The 21,018-nt window shown below is 37.6% G+C and overlaps 1 protein-coding gene and 1 pseudogene across 3 annotated transcripts in view; one reads left to right on the top strand and one right to left on the bottom strand.

Moving 5' to 3' along the window:
• The window catches only part of TRAPPC9 (trafficking protein particle complex subunit 9), a 1,063,197-nt gene that overhangs the window by 870,384 nt on the left and 171,795 nt on the right, over positions 1 to 21,018 (bottom strand). For all 3 annotated transcript variants that reach the window (XM_069081231.1, XM_069081230.1, XM_069081232.1), the window contains one exon: positions 16,625 to 16,751. In XM_069081231.1, coding sequence (XP_068937332.1) covers positions 16,625 to 16,751 — 127 coding nt within the window. The remainder of the gene's footprint in view (positions 1 to 16,624; positions 16,752 to 21,018) is intronic.
• Positions 6,845 to 9,556, top strand: LOC138155778 (large ribosomal subunit protein eL14 pseudogene; annotated as a pseudogene).

Here is a 21,018-nt window from a genome sequence, read left to right as displayed (position 1 = left end):
AATGGCTGTCTTGTGAGCGATGAATCTCTGTCACTAAACATGTTCCAGCAGAGAAAATTACTCTAAGAGAGAGTCATGTTTCATGAAGAATTTAGGATGACCTTGAAAGATTATTCCAAGTAAAAGGTCCCATGATTCTATAAAGTAATATAGTCACCTGACATGCTGGCTGTAAATTGTTTCCTCCCCTATGATACTCTCTGGATATACTAGATTATAAACTCCCTCAAAGGAGAAATTAAGTTTCATTTAATACCTGTATCCCTCATCTCCATAGGGCTTAGTGCAGGGCACTTTACATAGGAGATACTTAAGAAATATTAAATTAATTAGATGAATTATTAATTATATGAAGTAGATTAATAATTCTGACTCTGTCCTATCATAATCATAGAATTCTAGAATACAAGAAGCATTTAAAGGAATAGCACATTATACTCTTTAAGTATGATCAGGAAGGAAAGCAACATAGTAAGTGAACACGAGCACCTTCTCCTATTTGATCATTTCCATAAAATGTCATTTGATCATATTTAATATCTGAAGTATAATAAATGAAGAATAAATCTTTGTTGGAATTGCAAGTAAAAGACCTAAAACGTTAGAAATGTGAATCAATACTAATGTAGAACAAATAAGACCACATTTGGTGTATAATTATGCTAGTTGTAACACAGTTTGAAGAATAATGTTTTCAAAGATAACAGTTATTTTTAGAAGTTCAATATGGAAAGTGGTGGCATTTTTAAAGAGCTTAAAAATAGAATCAAGTAATGCTCCTCTAAATGTTATATTTAATTGGAATCGAGTAAGGCAAGATTAGAACACTAATTAGTGAAGAGTCATGTAAATCTGAAAGCAAATTTATTGAGAGGAATGACTCAAACAAATACTTTTGCTTATTTATTTCTTAATTTGTTGATCCAAATGTTTCATACATAAAAATTAATAGATGTAGTTAATTCTCTAACCGAACTGCATCACGTGTAAGCCACAATACATACGCCATGCCATCTCACTCCTCTTCCTTGTTGAGAATTTCACCTGGAATACCTTCTCCTCACATCTCCAGCCTAATGAAATTCTAGCCAAACCTCAAGTCACAATTCAAATGCCACTTCCACTAGGTACCTTTACTTGACCCACATTCCTGAAATCAGAAATGTTCTTGCCATACACACACCTTTCTGGGCTACTTGTTTTGTACCCATATAATTCACTTAAAACATTCCACTTTGTATCAGAATTACTTGTGCATATATTGTGTCCTCCTACAAGGATGCAGCTACGGGCAACTAGGTGGTGCAACAGAGCTTGGGTCTAGAGTCAGGAAGACCTGAGTTCAAATTCAACCTCTTACACTCACTAGCTGAATGTCAGGGTCACTCTGACCCTAAGCAAGTCACTTAACCCTATTTACCTCAGTTTCTTCATCTGCAAAATGAGCTGGAAAAGGAAATGATAAGCCATTCCAGTATCTCTGCCAAGAAGACCTCAAACGGAATCACTAAGAGTTAGACATGACTAAAACAACACTACGTTATAAGCTTCTGTAGAGCAAGTGTTAAAAGCTTTTTTTTTCCCTATCCAGTCCCCTAGTGATTAATAAGTATTTAGTGAATTGAACTGATATCAGGCAAAATAAATAAAACTTATAGAGTATTAACTCCATAAAAAATGCCATTTAGTCACAATCAGCTTTCTATCTTATTTATATGCACATAAGTTTATTTATTTCATAATATATTAATGTATACATTCCATGACTGGAAGAACTATGTGATTTGGGTTTTTTTGTTTGGGGATTTGGGTTTTTTTTTTTTTTTTTTTGCTTTTTGGAGGGCAACTGGGGTTAAATGACTTGCCCAAGGTCACACTGCTAGTTTTTTTGTGTGTGTATTAAGTGTCTGAGGCTGGATTTGAACTCAGGTCCTCCTGACTCCAAGGCTGGTGCTCTATTCACTGCACCACCTAGCCTCCCCTGTGATTTCTTATCATTATACAGCTAGCACAAAGCAAAGTACATGATCTATAATACAACTTAATGACTATTTGCTGAATTTGTTGAAAAAGGGGAAAGAGAACAACTGGAATCATTCCATAAATTTAGCCAGTACGTACCATCAGACACCTAACCTATGAAGGGCTCTAAATTCTCAAGAGGAGGATATGTCACACCAGATACTAGGAAAATAGTCCACAATGATATAGTACTTTACAGGATTTTGTTGCTGTTCAGTCATGTCTGACTCTTCATGACTCTATAGACCACAGTAGCCCAATGCTATCCATGAGGTTTTCTTGGCAAACACACTAGAGTGGTTTGCCATTTCCTTCTGCAGTGGATTAAGAAAGAGGTTAAGTGACTTGCCCAGGGTCACACAGCTGGAAAATGTCAGAGGCAGAATTTGAACTCAGGTCTTCCTGAAAGCTAGGCCCAGCACTCTACCCACTATGTCACCTAGCTGCCTATACAGGACTTACTTCCTTAAAATCCTACATTTGACCTTAAGTATCCCAATCTATTGTCCTCTATCTTTGCTCCCTTACACAAAACTTTGATCACACTTTGGGTCATCATCATTTCTAGCCTAGACTACAACAATCTTTTAATTGGCTTCCCTGTTTCCAGTCTCCCCCCTCACTACAAAGCTACCAAAGCCCAAAACTGACAAAGATGACAAAATAGTCTTTCTAAAACTTAAGATCTGACAATGTCATGCCTGCTTGAAAATCTTCAGCTGCTCTTTACTGCCCCTAGGATAAAATAAAAATCCCTCAGCCTGACATTTAAAGCCCTCCACAGTCTGGTTCCAGCCTACCTTTCAAGTTCTCTTTCACATTACTCCTGATCAAACAATCTACTTACCAGTCAAACTGGCCTACAAACTCCTCCCCCATTTTTACATTCTGGCTCCCTTCTCTGTGTCATTGCATAAACTGTCCCCCACATTCCCTAGAGGGGTCAGTGATCTCTCCTTCAAATTATCTTGCATTTATTTATCAGTTTATTTTTTTATCTGATCACAGATTTATGCTCCCTAAAAAAAGTAACTGGGTGGTTAGTTTTTTCCCCCTGGATTTAGCAAGGTGCCTGTGAGATATGCAGTGCTTAATAAATTTTTTTGATCTATTTAATAACTGTTTAATTGATCTGCTGAATTTGAATGGATAATCCTATACAACATATAGCTGAAGTATGATTATCTTCATTTTATAAATGAGGTTAATGGAAAAACCTGGATTCAAACATGGTTCTTCTGATTCGTGTAATACAACTCAGCCTTCACTTCAGGAACAGGAATATAAATGATAAGGAGTAAGAACCTAATGTTTCCCTAGGATTTAAAGTCATTATAACCGACTAGCTTGCTAAAATCTTCTAATGATATTAATGTTTAGCAAATGGGGAAGAGGCAAAGAATATCACGGTATGCAATTCAGTTTTCACCAAGATTGCTATGAAATGTGTCACACATTAATAATTGCAACACAGAGAAAAAGGAGGAAATTTGTCTCAATGAGCTAAAAACTGGCTATTAGCCAAAGAACAAAAAATAAGCATAAATGTCTTATTCTATATCTAGAAAATGAGAAAAGAAGTTCTATTCTTAGAACAGCAATATGTCTTGTATCATGGTAAGTAAATAATGAGGATCCCACAAATCCAGATTTACAATATATGTGTGGGTTTAGGCATTCTACAAAAGGATTCATCATCTTATATGTGAATTCACCTGAGAAGTCTTTCCAAAGGCAAACTCTTTCTGGTGAATTTAAAACAAAATGTGATTATGATGATAGTAACAGTAATAATAATAATAATAATGGCAGCTAGCATTTATATAGCTCTTTAAGGTTTACAAAGCACTTTAACATGTTCTTTCATTTGAACCTTATGAAAACTCTAGGAGATAAATGCTATTATCCCCATTTTACAGATGAGGAAACCAAGGCATGGAATATTAAGCAAATTGCTCAGGTTTATACAATCATACATGTTAGGCAGAGTACCTGGCATATACTAAGCGTTTAATAAATATTTAGTGGTTGAATGAGGCAGAATTTGAACTCAGGTTTCCTGACTCCAAGTCCAGCACTCTATGCATTGTACCACCTAGATGCCATATGTTTTCATCTTTCTTTCTGAAAAGCAGGATGGCAAAAAACATAAAATACTGTAAATTTTGCCACACACAAATTGCATAAAAGAACTATTTCACACAGAGAAGAGAAGACTAAGGGGAACATAATAATCAGTTGCATTCAAGTATTTGAAGCAGTTTCAGGTGGAAGGATTAGTTGCTCTGTTCATCCCCAGAGGGCAGAATTTGCAAGGAGTTGCAAAGGGATAACTTTCAGTTCAATGCAAGAAACAAACTTCATAACATTTAGGGCTGTCCAAAAGTTTAATTCAACGGCACAAGATAAAATTCCTCCTCCATTGGAACTCTCTGAGGTGAGGCTGGATAGCTCTTTCTCAAGGATGTTGTAGAAAGGATTCCTACTCCAATCTGGGTTTAGAAAACTCTACAGTAGCTTCCAGCTATACATTCTTTGATTTTGAGAGAAGCAAGTGACAAGCATTAAAGAACTGGGGCAGGGGTATGTGTGGGAAGGGTTGGATTAGGTGGTTATAAAAAGAACAGAAAGGGGGGCAGGGCAGGTTAGGAAGAACTTTTTCCAAATAAAGAATTTTACATTTGATCCTGGAGGTGGAAGAGAGTCACTAGACTTCATGTAGTAGGATAGTGACACGGTCAGCCTTATTAAGATCGCTTTGATAACTGAATGCAAGATGGACTGGAGTGAGGGGTGACTTACTGCAGGGAATCCAACCAGCAGGCTATTGCAATAGTTCAGGTGTGAGGTGATAAGAGCCAGCACCTGAGTGGTGGCAGTGTCAGAAGAGAGAAGGGGCCCTATGTGAGAAATGTGACAAAAATAAAAGACAGGCTTTGGCAACAGATTGGACATGGGGGTGAGAGAGAGGGAGGAATGAAGGAGGACACCTGGGTTGCAAGCTGGAATGATGAAGAGGATAGTAATATCCTCAATAATAATGAGGAAAAAAAGAGGCCAGGGGATACTGGGGAGAAGTGGGGAATAATGTGCTCAGTATTGGAAACGTTGAATTTAAGAAAAGTGAAGGTTGAAGTTAAAAGTGTTGCATGATTTCTCAACACAGTTTATTCCCTTCCTGCTATCCAATTCTAAGCTTCCTAGTCAAATCATTGTTCGTTTGGCATGACTGTACAAGATATAGGTATTGAGAGACATATTGTGGGATGCCCAAAACGCATATCAGTCTGGACAATAAGTACTCTTTAACTACATTTCTTTATGAATAGTTAAGCCAAATTCTTTTGGATGATTACAGATATTTAGAGGGTCTACAATTTCTATGGCTTAGTAAAATCATAAAGTCACTGGCAAATAGGAACATCTACAAAGGAAACCCCTTTCTATTTGGACTGTGACCACCGTGTCCTCCATGATCATGCCTCTGATGAGTATATAGCTCTGTTTTATCAATGAAAAGAGAATAGTGAAGGGATAGGGGGTGGACCTGTGATTTTTATCAGTAGAAGTAATGTCTTGTAAGGGGTAACATTAAGGTCAGCATCTTTTCTGCACTTTATAATTTTAGTTAGGTGAACTACCTAAAGTCAGAGAACCAGTATATGTCAGAGGCAGGAATGAAACCCAGGTCTTCAAGGCCAACTTCCTATCCATTACACCAGACAGCATCTCCTTTAGTAGTACAAATGAAAAAGACAAAGACAACTACCTATATTGTATCTTTCCAGGAATCTTAGGGTTGTAACATAAACATGGAAGAAATATCAATGAAGAAAAGTTTAAAAGGTAGTATTTTTGTTTTACTAGATTAAATTCTTTTTTTTCTAACAAGTAATATGAAGTTTTATATTCTCTGCACTTTTAAATGAATTATATAACTGTATTCATGGTCTACTGTAGAATATTATAGGCAGAAGCCGGCTTGTTACCTTATCATAACTTTATTAAGTATCTTCCATATATGTGTTTATTATTCCCATAACAATTTTATACATAATGAGAAAGTAGACAAATCGTTTAGTAATTTTAATATTTTCTCAGGCGCCTTTTTTTTATAATAGAGCTTGTGTTTCACTGGAATAGCCTTATAAAACCCAGGATCACAGCCATCATACATGAGGAATAGGGTTTTTATGAAGAGTGTAGGACTTTACTGGAAAGAAAAACATAAAATATCTAATGATTAGAGCTATCTAAAATGGAATGGGTTGCCTCAACAAGTAGTGAGTTCTCCAGCACTGAAGGTCTTCACAAAGCGACTGAATAGCAACTTGTTGGTGATCCTGGAGATGGACTTCATACTCTGAGTGAAAGTTTAACTTCTGGAGTTTTCCCCAATTTTGCAATTAGCCACAAAGGGAAACTGCAATTATAATAAAGGATAGGACAGTGGAATTAAAAGGAAATTCACTGTAGAGGTTTCTATTTGCAGATGACACTGTGATGATTGCACTATCCCCTGGAACATGGTAGAGCATCCTGATATCCATAACAGTTTAAAAGAGTTTAGCGTAACTAACCACAAAGAAAAAAAATCTAAGTAAAGAGTACTTATTATCCAGGCTGGTGTGTAGTTGAACAATCCACAGTATTTCCCAGTTATCATTTACTGGGCACTTACTATGTACCAGGAACTGTGCCAAGTACTACGGATACCCCCCCCGAAAAAAAGGAAAGAACAACCCTACCCTCAAGAAGTTCACATTCTAATAGAGAAAAAACAGGCAAACAACTACACACATACAAGGTATATGCAGTCTAAATAGGTGATGATCTCATAAGGAAGGTAAGAGCAGCAGGTTGCAAAAGGAAAGTCCTTTTGAAGAAGGTGAATTTGAGCTGAATCTTAAAGGAAGCCAGGAGGTGGAGATGAGGAGGGAAGAACAATACAGGCATAGGGTACAGAAGTCAATGAAAAAATACAGCAAGAAATGGAGTGCCATGTGTGAAGAACAAGAAGAAGACAGAGAAATCTATTTCACTTAACAGAGAAATAGGAGGGAAAGTGGAGAAGAGGTGAGGGAGAAATAAGAGAGAGAGTAGATTAATGGAAGGATTAGAACTAAGCCAAATAAACTCCAGCAATATAAAAAATATTTATAACTCTTTTTGCAGTGGCAAAGAATGGGAATCTGAGAGCACGTCTATAAATTGGGGAATGTATGATCAAGTTATGGCATATGAATGTGATGGAATACTACTGTGCTATAAGAAATGCTGATCCTTTGGAGGCCCTTGCTTCTTGTTCGGAGCCACCAACATGGTGTTCAAGCGCTATGTGCAGATCGGCCGCGTCACATACATCTCCTTCGGGCCACACGCCGGCAAGCTGGTGGCCATTGTGGACGTGATTGACCAGAACTGGGCTTTGGTTTGATGGCCCCTGCAGCGGTGTGAGGAGGCAGGCCATGCCATTTAAGTATATGCAACTCACATACTTCGCGCTCAAGTGCCCATCAGAAGTATGTCCGGGCTGCATGGGAGAAAGAAAAGATCAATACAAAATGGAAAGCCATGCGATGAGCCAAAAAGATCGAAGCCAGAGAATGGAAAGTCAAGATGACAGATTTTGACCATTACAAAGTCATGAAGGCCAAGAAAATGAGAAATAGAATTATCAAGATGAAGTGAAGAAGCTCCAGAAGGCATCCACCCAGAAGGGGTCTCCCAAGAAGGGAGCCGCCCATCAGGCACTTGCTGCAAAGGTCTCCGCCAAGAAGATCCCCTCAAAGAAGGCTGAGGGCCACAAGGCAGCCCCCAGACAGAAGGGTCAGAAAGCCTCTGGCCAGAAGGCCCCAGCCAAGAAGGGACCCGCTCCAAAGGGACCTGCCAAGAAGGCACCTGCCCAGAAAGCAGCTGCTCCAAAGGCCAAAAAATAAGAGGCTGCCCAAAATAAAAAAAAGATTTTCCTACGCACCTAAAAAAAAAAAAAGAAATGATGAACAGGATTATTTCAGAGAAACCTAGGACAACTATATGAACTGATGCAGATTAAAGTGAACAGAACCTGGAGAACAGTTTATACAATGACAACAATTTGTTAAAGACACACAACTTTGAAAGAACTAGGAACTTTGATCATTTTCATGACCAATCACATTGCAGAGGACTAAAAACAAAACACGCTAACCTTAAGAGAAATTGCAGAATTAGGGCCCCCCCCCAAAAAAAGGACAAGGTGAAAATCTGTTCTAATTAATTACACATGGTAGCTTTGGTTTTCTTTTTATTCTCAAAGGAAGAGAGAGGGGAGATCTGTGGTAGCACGATGGCAGTGTAAATGGGAAGATCTTTCCCATCCAATAACAGGCCTATGTGACCTGTCTGAGTCACATGGAAGCCTGAGTAACATGACTTTGTAATGAGAGGAGCTTACTGAATGGGTGGAGCAGGAAGGGGGAAGCAGAACCCAGAGGAAGTTGATCAGAGCAATTAAGGCTGAGGAAGAGCAAGCAGGAGCTGTGTTTGTGGGAAGGCCCTAGCAGGTAGAAGGCTTGGGGATGGCAGCACCCCCTGCAGTGTTATTGTGTATAGATTTCTTTGTTGCTATGATGGAATCAGCTCTTTGGTATCTGAATAACTGTTTTGTTTCTGTCTTCCATGTGGGGAGTCTGTTGTATTTTGTGATTCAGACTTATGCCAGCATAGTCATAACCACTGTAGGCACTGTGAATATCGCATTGGCACTACAGGCAGGAGGGTTATAAGGCAGATATTTCTTGATTGAAATAAGTTTTTTAAAGATTTTAAGTGGAAAAAAAGATACTACAAAGTTTATACTGTCTCTCAAAGTCACATAGCAAATGGAACTTTTTTGTACTATAGTTGAAGATCTCAGCTTTAGCACTTATACATATATCTCAGTCACTTTTTTTTTTTTAGCAATTGGAGTTAAGTAACTTACCAGTTACAAGGCCAGTTATTTCTGGGTGTGGTGCCAAGTATCTGAGCCCGGATTCGATCTCCAGGTCATCCCGATACTGGAGTCGGTGCTCTTACTTGCTGAGCCACCTGGCTGCACCTAAGCAACTGGGGTCAAGTAACTTGCTCAAGGTTACATGGCCAGGTGTTTCTGGGTGGGTGCTAAGTGTCTGAGCCGGGATTCAATCCTAGGTCATCCCGACACTGGGGCTGGTGCTACCTGGCCACCCCTCTCAGTCACTTTCAAAATTCAAATGTACTATGTTCCAGAGTTTTTCTGCAGAGATCTTAAATGTTATAAAAATTTTCAAACTAAGTAGAATCTGAGAGCTCTTCCAGTGCAATATACTCACTTCACAAATGAAATGAGTACATGAGAACAATAACTTGCCCAAGGTTACATTGTCAAAGCTAGGACTGGGACTGATGTCTTAAATCTCCCCTGAGTGTACTTTCTTTTTTTTTTTTTTAAGCAATCGGGGTTAAGTAACTTTCTCAAGGTTACATGGCCAGTTATTTTTGTGTGGGTGCCGAGTATCTGAGGCCGGAACTGATCCCAGGTCTCCCGATGCTAGGGCCGGAGCTCTTACTCACTGTGCCACCTGGCTGCCCCTAAGCAATTGGGGTTAAGTAACTTGCTCAAGGTTACATGATGTAATAGTAATGGCATTTAAAGATTCCCCTGTATTGGCTTGGTTTTTGGTTTGATTGTGTTAAAACCCAGAGCTTGTTAATCCCACTTGTGGGATGGACTTGTTGACAGTGAAAAGAGAGTGCTGAACTGGGAGGAGCTGGTGAGGTAGATTTGGAGAGACACAAGAGAGAGGCAGAAGAACTTTTTGGAAGCAGCACCCTCGTGGAGGCAGAGAGAGACTGAGAGGATTGCTGAGGGCCACTTTGAATTGCCCTGGACTTTTGAGACCTGCCCCCGGAGCTGCCAAGGACTAAGGAGACATGGCTGTTTTGCTGGTACTTTGTCCGTCTGTTTTGATGTTGTTTTGCCATATTTGTCCACTGGTGAAAGACAGTCCTGTTGTTGAAGAAGTCCTGGAACCTGGCTGTTGGTTAAGAGCTCCTGAGACTGTTCTGCAGACAGAGAGTGAAGACTGTCCACTGGTGAAGGACAGTGCTGTTGTTGCAGAATTCTTGGAACCTTTCAGTTGGTTCAGAAGCCCTGAAGAAGGATTTTCTTGTTGTATGTTTACAGAAATCCTGGAAGAAGGTTTTGCTAATGTTTTCAGGGGTCCTAGGACTGTTCTGCAGACATAGGATGAATTAATGAAGAGACTGGCAATGTATCTTGTGGCCTTGCTGAGCTTTGTCTCCCCAGGAACAAAGATTGCTGAGAACTTGCCTCGGGTCAAGATGAAGAAAAGACCTCCATTTGGGTATTAAGTGCTGTGCTTAAACTTGTAACTCTGGGGTAGATTCAACTGTAATCCAGGGGTGGGGAACTTTTGACCTTTTTGTGTTCTATGATTGAACAAATGAATGTACTTTACTTATGATTGGAAACTAATCTCCATTTGAGAAGAGGGGCTTTGTGATGGACTAAATGAAGGTACAGCCTAGGGGTGGAGTAGTATTTAGAACAGGGACTTTGTAATTGATTGAATGAAAGTAAGGTCCTGGGGTGGGGTAGTACTTGGAGATTATTTAATCACACTTAGTAAATGCTGTATTTTGAATGATGTCATATTTTGATTCCCTCTGTTCTTAATTTGTCACTGAATAAAATGGAGAGCACCTATGCTGGTATTCTGAGCCTTGGGAAGTTGCCTTTCCTTGGCATTACATTACACACGGCCAGTTATTTTGTGTGGGTGTTAAGTATCTAAGGCCGGACCGATCCCAGGTCTCCCCATGCTGGGGCTGGCACTCTTACTCACTCTTACTCACTGTACCACCTGGCCGCCCCCTGAGTGCACTTTCTACCTCAAAATGATTCATCTCTAATTTTGCCCCTTTTTCTCTATAAACTCCTTGAGGGCAAGGAATATTGTACTTTTTCTCATCTGCATCCCTACCATGTTCCAGGGCATAGTGCAATCATCACAGTGTCATATGCATCATTCCTGTTATATAATAAATGTTTAATAAATGTTGATTATCAACTATTGAAAAAGACTATAATCATCTGCTAATCAACTTAAGATCTTTCTACAACTATTTATTCAATACAATAACTCTATTCAATACTGCCAGGATTATAAAGATATACACACTACCCAACCTTACAGAACTAAGCCTAGTCAGAGAGATAAAGTATAAATAACAGCTGACAAAGCTTTTAAAAATATTATCTCATTTTATCCTAACAAGAACCCTGAGAGGTAGGTGCTATTATTACTCCCATTTTACAGATGAAGAAACTGAGGTAAAAAAATTTAATTGACTTGCCCAGAATCACACAGCTAGTGTCAGAAGTAGGATTTGAACTCAAGACTTCCAGACCCTAGATGTGGTACTCTATATGTTCCACCACATAGGGGCCTCTGACAAAAATAATAGCTAATAATAATAGCTAACATTTATATAGTGCTTTAAGGTTTGAAAGGTTTTAGATTTATTTTATCACTTGATGCTCACATAACCTTGGGAGGTGCTATTATTATCACCATTCTACAGATGAAGACCCTGAGGCACAGACTGCAAATAAGTGGCTTGCACAGGTGGCACACAGCCACTATGTACCTGAGGCAAACCCTGAACACAGATAAACATCTTCCAAATTAGATTAAGATAAGCACTAAGGGTTATGAAACTAGTACTGGACAATGGAATGAGCGATGAACTTGGAGAAAGCAGAGACGTGTTCTAATACTGTCTCTGATTCTGATATACATAATTCACAATCTCTTTGAGCCTATGCTCCATCTAGAGACCATAGCTCACTACAAACCTTAAGCTATATAAATCTTAAAAATTATTTGTCAATCAGATCAGAGAGAGATCGGAGTAAGCATAATGGAAGAGAAAGCATTTGAACAAGTCTTGAAGGGGAAAGGCAGAAACTGAAGAGGTTGAAGCATTCTAGGCGAAGAGAAGGAGACCATGAACAGAGGCGGGAAAGTACAGGACAGGTTCAGGAAATAAAGAATCTTTCAGTTTGGCTGAAGGACAAATTCCTAAACTTTAATATTGTATCCTGGGCAAAGGCAAAGTATGGCTAGGTTAGAAAAACACACTTAATTTTACATCATTTTTTGAGGTGTTCCTTTCTGTTTTTGCAAGAATGTTATAACAATGCTCTTAAAGAAGAAAGGTTTGAGTTTTGCTGGACAGACTACAGCAAGGGTTGGCAAACCCCAGCCCCAGCCCAAATCTCACCTAGAACCTCTGTGGTGAGAGTTGGCTGACTCCTGGCCTAGAATATGGTGACTCAGATAAACAAGCCTCTCATAGACCAAATGCTGCTAAATAAATCATGGACAGTACACTGGCCTTCAGTGAGGAAGATATGCCAATCCTGCCTCAGATACTTACTGGTTCTGTGACTCTGGGTAAACTTTGTCACCCTCAGTTTTCTCATCTAGAAAATGGGGATAATAACAAGCACCCTCTTCCCAGGGTTGTTATATGAATAAAATTAAATAATATATGTATAGCACTTTGTCCAATTTAAAGCACCTTATAAAGTTAGCTATTACTAGCTATTAGTTAAAAGAAAGCAACAAACTTAAAATGATTTTTGGTGATTATCAGACACAAAATACCAACCTTGTTTTCAAGGATTCTACAGTAATCACTTAGGAGGCCTGATTTACAGTTTAGATGATCTACCCAATACAGTGCAGGCCTTCATCTCTTTCTTTTAATATTCCTAGGGCATCATAACACTCAAACTATCCATGTCTCAGCTATGAATCTTACTCAATAACCAGCCACATCCCTTTCTAGTTATGCATATATAAATATACCCTCAATAATATTTTGTCATTCATCACTAGTAACATGTTGCAGACTGCTCAAATCCACCATGCTCCTTGTGAGTTCTTTAGTAACTTCATTCTTCTGGAATCCTCACATTCTTTGATTTGCAGTCATTGAGCATCACCAGGAAAATACTGGAAATACTGGCATCAAAAAGAAGGGGTTTTGGCCAACAAGTGCCTAAGGAGAGAGGGGGTGAAGCTTTTTTTTTTTACTGTAAATGTATTTTTATTGTATATTATAATCAAAATATATATGTGCTACTAATTTGTTCAAATAGTAAATGGTGACAATAAAATTTATTCACTTTGATGTATTTTTGTACTACTTTGGAATCTGCAAAGATCCTGATCTAAAGAAACAGAAGTAACTGCCAACAGAGATCCAAAGGTGTTCTGGTGCTGCTTGTGAACCACAAATGATGCTAGATGTCTTCCATTTAACCAAATACACCTTCAGAAGTTGACTAATTGTAACTTTTGGAAATAGCAGGCAAATATACACCAAAAGTATCACTAACAGTTTTCTGCTGTTTTTTATCTAAATTACAATAATATCCAACATAGTTGCTAAAGACTGGACAATATTTGAAGTCCAAAGCACATCTAAATGTTCTTCCAAATGATGCTTTGGGTCCTGCTTGCCACCATTCTTTTTTTTTTCTTTTTTGGAGGGGGGGAGGGCAGGACAATTGGGGATAAGTGACTTTCCCAAGGTCACACAGTTAATAAGTGTTAAGTATCTGAGGCCGCATTTGAATTCAGGTCCTCCTGACTCCAGGGCCAGTTCTCTATTCACTATGCCACCTAGCCACCCCTTGCCACCATTCTTTATTGCCAGATATTCAGGTGTCATCTTATGTTCTTCTTCTAGTATTTTATTATCAGTCTTGGCTAATCCCCACATCTCCTTAACTACGGATTCCTTTTTTTTCTTTTTTCTTTTTTTGCTTTTTTGGGGGGCAATTGATTGGGTTAAGTAACTTGCCCAATGTCACACACCTAGTTTGGTGTGTGTGTGTTGTGTCTGAGGCTGGATTTGAACTCAGGTCCTCCTGACTCCAGGGCCAGTACTATATTCACTGTACCACCTAGCCACCCTTCTTTACTAGATTCATTGAGTTCATAATGTTCACTGTAGTCCTGAAATGTCAAACTTAGCACCCAACTCTTTGTATGCAAATTTAGCAACATCTTATATTCTATCTCATTCTTCTTGTAGTTAACACTAATGGAGTAATAATGTCTGTTCAGTCCATGAATTGATGCTGGGAGAGATGGCTTGTTTAATTGATCCAGATCTGAAGCTGCTTGTCTGGGTTCATGTCCCAAGACCATCATATTAGCATTGATCAATATGAAAGCATTAATAATACCTTTCCTTTAACACTCCGAAAGCACCATGTATTTAACTATGTGGGATTAAGTCCTCTCTCCTCTACCTGATTCTGAGCCCAGGACATCTCCAATGCCTACCCAAGGTAAACAAATTAATGGACTAACTCCAAAAGCCAGTTCACTCAACTGTATGTCATAACTGGATAATATTTATTTTCCATATACTTAGTTTTACTACTGTATATAGTTAAACCAATCTCTTTTACATTCCTATGGATTTTGCTGAGGTGGCTTTGTTGTCTCCTGGGGCTAAATGCAACTAATACAATTTCATTTGCAAGTACAGCATTTAGAAAACTGTGCCACAAATAAGAGAATTTTATGCTATGCAAGATATCACCCATGATAAATATGAACACCATAGATGAGTCTATTTCTCCCTATTTTACACTTTGTTTAATGTCAATACTCAACAGAATAATAAACAAAGTTATTTTCATAGCTGAATCTGTCAAAGTCTTGTAAAATGAAACTATATATGTAGGAAATGGGAGATGTCTTATTTGAGGACAGCCTTTGAAGTAGCATTTTGTCCTATTCAGTCACATACCTTTTGTAAATTAAAAATAAAAGATACTTCCAAAAAAAAGCAAAAAATAGATAGATAGATAGACAGACAGACAGACAGACAGATAGATAAAAGATACTTCAGTATCTTCTACTTTCTATATCATTCAATCACTTCTGTGACTTTAAAGATAAGGTGAAAGCCAGTCTGCTCTCTACTCATAATTTCATCTCAATTTCTATATGGATTGTTCTTATAAAGATTTTATAGAGATGACAAGCAGACATACAGGATGGTAGTTATATATTTATGTATTTTTAGTCACTTAATTGCCCATTCCATTTTTTTAATCATTCTCTCAAAATTTGGATCTAGAAAAATCAATCTCTGAATGTCTTTAAAAATGTGTCACCTCTACTATTCTTTCTGTATGTACTTGGTCAGATCTGACTGATCTTTCTGACTTCATCTTAAGTGCTACCAACACTTCTTCATAAAAGGAGTACATAAGGCACTGAGGCAGGAGGACACCAGCAGGCTGATTTTACATGACCATCAATGACAAAGAGACAATTACATAAATGCCAGCAGAACTGTTCCATTTGAGGTCTAATTATTGAACTCATTCCAATATAATCTACTCCAGTGCCTCATGATGGCATAGTCATTTTTTTAAATGACCAATGGCTTTTAAAAGCTGTGCTAGTGAAGCACTCACTAGGGCAGGTTCTACCCAGACAGAACAGCTTCAAGAACGAGCTTAACAACAGATTCTCTTCTGGACCAACCTGAGCACAGGAAGTTTATTGCCAAAAGGTATAGCCATGGCAATATTTACATGTTCATGAGCATGTGCACACCCGCGCAAGTGCGCGTGCGCACACGCATGCACACGCACACGCACACACACACACACACACACACCTTGATGGAGATAATGTGGGTTTCAGTTTTACCTCTGACGTATTATCTGAGCACAGGTAAGTCACAACCTCTCTGACTTCTAGGCAACTCACTAAGACCTATCTACTAAACTATAGACAAGCTGTGATCTTAATTCCAAGGAGTTCCCAAATCAACAAAATCACAATCTTAATGAACCAATACATATCTTGCTATTCAATGACTTCATTGTGAAGTGGGAACATGGAATGATAAAAACTACATTGTAGAAAAACAGTTCAAAATTAATAAATGAAAGGCCAAAGTTTGCCAGCTGTTTTGCACCCACATTCCATCAATATTTCCCGAAAGAAGACAGAAGGCAACAAATGTGGGGACACTATGGAGTATCAAAGAAAATTAAATACCCGAAATGGACAAGAAATGTCTGGCAGTAGACATAAGTGTCATTTCAGAATAAATTGTCTGTACATAGTCAGATCACAAAATGGTTAATAGAATGGGCAAAATAAACATCAAATCAGAGTAAACACCCAATCAAGACAAAGGACATAGAACTACATATAAGATTATTGCAACTCCAACCCAACCTGTTTAAACAAACTGTTGATTCCAAATTAGGAAGAAAATAACACCAATTTAGAATGAAAGCTCATTTGCATAACATTACAGAGGCAGATGACAGATGATTATCAACAGCAGTGTATCTCAAAACAGTGAAAAGCAGGTGGGGAGCAAACAAGCTTGGAGAGTTTAGTATGAGATCCAACTATGCGGATCATCCTTTACAGTAACATGGACTACATTCAAACCTCAAACAAATGGAAAATCCCTAAGGATGCATCACACATGTGCCCAATCAGGCTGGCATTTCTCTTACCTTACAATGGGAAGTTTTGTAAATGGGACAGGAGGCAAATTTAGTCCATCTGGGAGAGAAAGAAGCTCCATTGTTCCTGGGCATTTTGAAGTGTAGCTTTCTAAGCTCTGTGTCACATCCTTTTTTTCTAAAGAAGGGAAACAAACGGAAGTCAAGATCTGTCATGTAAAAATGATACTGGGCATAAAACACACAGAACCTTAGAGTGTGAGAACTAGATGATGGTACAGTAAGGATTATGTAGCCTAACTTCCATTTTTACATACTGAGACCAGAGGTACAAAGTCATACAACTAAGAAACAGAAGAGACAGGTCTGTGACAGCACCAAGGTTAGAACTCAGGTCTTGGTCCTCTTTGCCATTATACTCCATCTACTTAGTTTGATCTCTACTTCATTCCAAACAAGCTGCTAAGGAGAAATGGAAATATAATGCATTGTACAACATAAATGTTAAGGCAATGATTTTATAGAATTCAGAAGTATAGTTTAATTGGTAAACCACGAACCAAACAAATTCCTACATCTAATTATTGGTGATGGTGGTAGTAGTTGTTTTTTGATGAGACCAGAAAGGCAACCTCAGTTAATTTTGAGTATAGTAATGTTAACCTGCATACAAAAGAAAACATAAAACATAATAAAAATTTTCTTTAATATATATACATAATACGTCTGCCAAAGAGTTCCAACTGCTATCATATAAATTATCTCATTTGCTTAATGTTAGGTACATTAAGTTTAATTATACAAGTTATATTCCATTATGTTGTCTCCAAGAATTCTACAGTTATCAAAATGAAAGGAATTAACATGTTGGTTACATCCAATGTATCTAACTTTGAAAAGACTCAGAGTGAAGTAGAAAGAAGACTAAAATAGAAGTTCAAAGGCCTGATTTCAAGCCCTGGAACTGCCATACACGTGAAGGAAGGTATTGTCTCCCTATTGTATCTAAAACTCTAGGATCTAGTACATTGTCTACAACTTAGTAGATATTTAATAAATACTGACTGGTTTATTGGAAAAGATATTTCACCTCTTTAGTCATTTTTTATTGAACCCCATCATTAAATTGCTTATCTAACTTCTAGAAAGGCTGCAGAATAAGCCTTATAGAAGAGTGGACAGGTTTTGCTCAATTAAAGTGTTTGTAGTTTGGTTTTTTTTTTTTTTTATTTTAGGGCTGTTTTAATTTCTTTGTCAAAACCAGAATTTACTGAAAATGTAAAACCTATTCAAGCTGACACCAATGAAGTCTGACCTATCTCTCTCATTAACATTCAAGCACTTTTAAAGGGTTTGTTTTTAGTTTAGCTTTTTTTTTTCCTTTGAAGCAAAATACAAGGTTGCTGTATTTCTTTTTTTGGTCAGTTTTTTTTTGGGGGGGGCAGAGAAAAAAAATAGCAACAAAGGTGTTGAAGAAATCCAATTTCCAATTATTCCAGTATCAGTTCTGCAAATTGGAGGCAAAATTCCATCCGGTGCCTTTCCTCCTCCTTCTCCTTTTCCTTTCAGCAAGATGGTATAAGGCTCACTGGATTCACCAATGCCACTTTTTTGTTTTTTTTTTTTCCAAGTTACATAATGCTTTTAATTTTAAATGTCACACAAAAATCTCAAGATGTAACTTTAAAAGTGTTAAGAGGGTAAACTTCTCGAGATGAAAACAGCCATTTCTAAGACAAGGGACTTAATAGTGGAGTTTCTTACAAGTCTTAGAATCATAAAATGTTAGTGCTAGGAAGAATCTCTGAATATTAAAACATTTAATGTAACGTTAAAGTTGTAAGGTACCTTAAAACAAAGAAGAGAGTCTATAGAGATAGAAGAGATCTTATAGATGATCTAGTCCAAATAAAAAACAAATGAGAATACTTAAGTTCAATCATGTTATGGTACTCTCTAAAGGTAAAACAACTAGGTTATCAGTGATGACTAGAACTCTAACTCCAATTCTAGTGTTTTTCTTCAAAAAACATGGAATTTAAGGTGCATATTTTAGACTACTTTTAGATGCTGAAAAAATGTTTGAACACTGTTCAAACCAACGCACTATTACAGTTTACCCAAAAGTACAATGTATTAAAGCTTATATATGGTTGGTAAACAGACTGTCACCAGAGTAGAGATTTCAAGAAACCTGAGAGTTTGGGGACCTACTAGTTCTAAATCACAGAGGAAGACTCAAGGAAGAGGCTCACTGGCTGTTGAGCAATTTGGTATGAAAAGCCCTTAGATATCAACACAGAAACATTAATTAGGTCCCTGACTTTCAACTGACACTTATTGTCTGAACTTATTACTAGCACACAAGACAAAGGCTAAAATATGCTAATGATTCCTTGACCTGTCCAAAATCAAGTTCATGTTTATGATCAATTCTTTTCATAATTCTTAATGCTTCTTATTTCACATGATTTGTGGGTAGTAATGGTAATTTTTGTAGGCAATTTCTGTAACATTTAAAGCTGGAAGGAAGCTTAGAGGTCAGATATTGAGCACACTAACTGTACAAATATAAGTTCATTTGAACCCGACCAAGTAGGAGGCACTTGTCTAGGATTAAAGAATTTGCACAAAAGGGAATTTTTCTGATAATATTTATTTATAATTTCACAGGTGCAGACTTATGAAGACTCACTCAAATCACCAAACTTGACAACAATCAATCAACAAACATTTCTTAAATGTTTATTAAGAGTTAGATACTCTGCTATGCAAAAACAATCCTAATTATTACAAATGTAATACAAAAATGAGGAAATGTGCATATATTATTTAATCTGTGTAAATAAATTTAACCCTTGTACTCAGAATGAAGTTGTAATTACAAACTAAAGAATCAGTATGCTAGAAACAAGCCTATTTTTATTGGATCTGAAAAAAAAGATTGGTTGACAGAATAGGTAAGTGAAAATGAATTCAAATAAAAATTAGTATAGCTGAGGACGACTGAAATGGAGGAGAGAAGTCCAAGTTTTCTAATGGATTTATCTAGAAATATTAATTTAGTCTACTTTTCAAAATAACAGGATATTGTTCAAATTTTCTTCAAAAAGACACTTTACATTAAGCTGGTACCTCAACCTAAACCTAAACATCTCAAGAGATTTATTTTTTCTCTCTAGAAATTTAAGAGTGCATACAAGTCTAAAGAAAGCCCAGATTCTACCCTTAGCTGCAGGGTTCATTAGAAAAGTGCAAAATGTGCTCGTCAAAACTTTGATCATAAATAATTCACAACTGGTCTGCCTTTCCTAGGGTTGACATTTGCATGAAAATTGGTTCAATGCTATTTCACAGTTTATCTGTTCTTGTTTCTTCTAAGTGATAATCCATGACAAGCATGCCTACGGTAAGTCACTTAAGATGTTCTGAATAGGTAGAAAACAGAAAACAGGAGGAAGTAAACATACATGGCATTATCACAGACTCATCAAGACTATTTTACTAAAGAACTTTAACAAAAAAGGCCAAGCAGAATACAGAATAATGTAGAAAAAGGGATGTTTCACCTGATACTCCTGAACAAATGATTCTCTATCAGACTTAAGTAATAATCATAGCAACTCCCTTAAAAGACCACTTTATACTTGCAAAGCACTTTGAATACATTAATCTCATTTAAACTCCAAAACAGTCCTGTGAGGGAGAAAAAGCAAGATGTACACCCATTCAAGAGATGAGGACACTAAGATTCAGGGTATAAGTCACTTATGGTCATATATCTGGAAAGTGACAAAACAGAGACTTAAATTCAAGTCTTCAAGGAACAAGCCCATTGCTTTCAACTAAAATTTTCAAGTCACAGGGATACTATGAAATATAATTTGAACATGGAAAATCACCGAAATATACCTATTGTAATGAAAGAGTATTTACAGCAGCAGATCAGGAATTGAACCCAAATCCTCTAATTCTAAATCCAGGGATTCTTCCAACAACATTTTCTTAGAATATAGGATAAAGTGGATAGAATTTTGGACTTAGAATCAGAAAGGACTTGGTTGAAATTCTGCTTCTATACCTATTAGCTGATACTTGGCTGCGTGACTTGGGGACTTCTCCATCATACCATCATGCCCCAGGAACCTCATCATTAGGAAATCCCATCATCCTGCAAGATCAAGTCTGCCTTGTTACTCACACCCCATTAATACCCTCTGCTGCTCTGGGAGAGCAGGGCCATGAATTCTGAAACTTCCCTTAAGGAGAGGAACAATTTCCACAATCCACTTTCAGGCTGAATATCTCATCACTTCCCAACTGGTTGAACTACCTTGGGACTTCTCACCATGCCTCCAAGTTGGGTACCTTCCCTGCCTTCCCCCCAACACTTTTCAGCTTCCTTTTGTGTACTGTCTTCCCCTATTAGATTGTAAATTCCTTGA

Source organism: Petaurus breviceps, unplaced genomic scaffold, assembly GCF_028583685.1.
Source record: "Petaurus breviceps papuanus isolate PSGF00001 unplaced genomic scaffold, PetGlider_PUasm1.0 98, whole genome shotgun sequence".
Taxonomy (NCBI): domain Eukaryota; kingdom Metazoa; phylum Chordata; class Mammalia; order Diprotodontia; family Petauridae; genus Petaurus; species Petaurus breviceps.
Note: the sequence above shows the minus strand (reverse complement) of the source record. Positions and strands in the feature narration are given on the sequence as shown.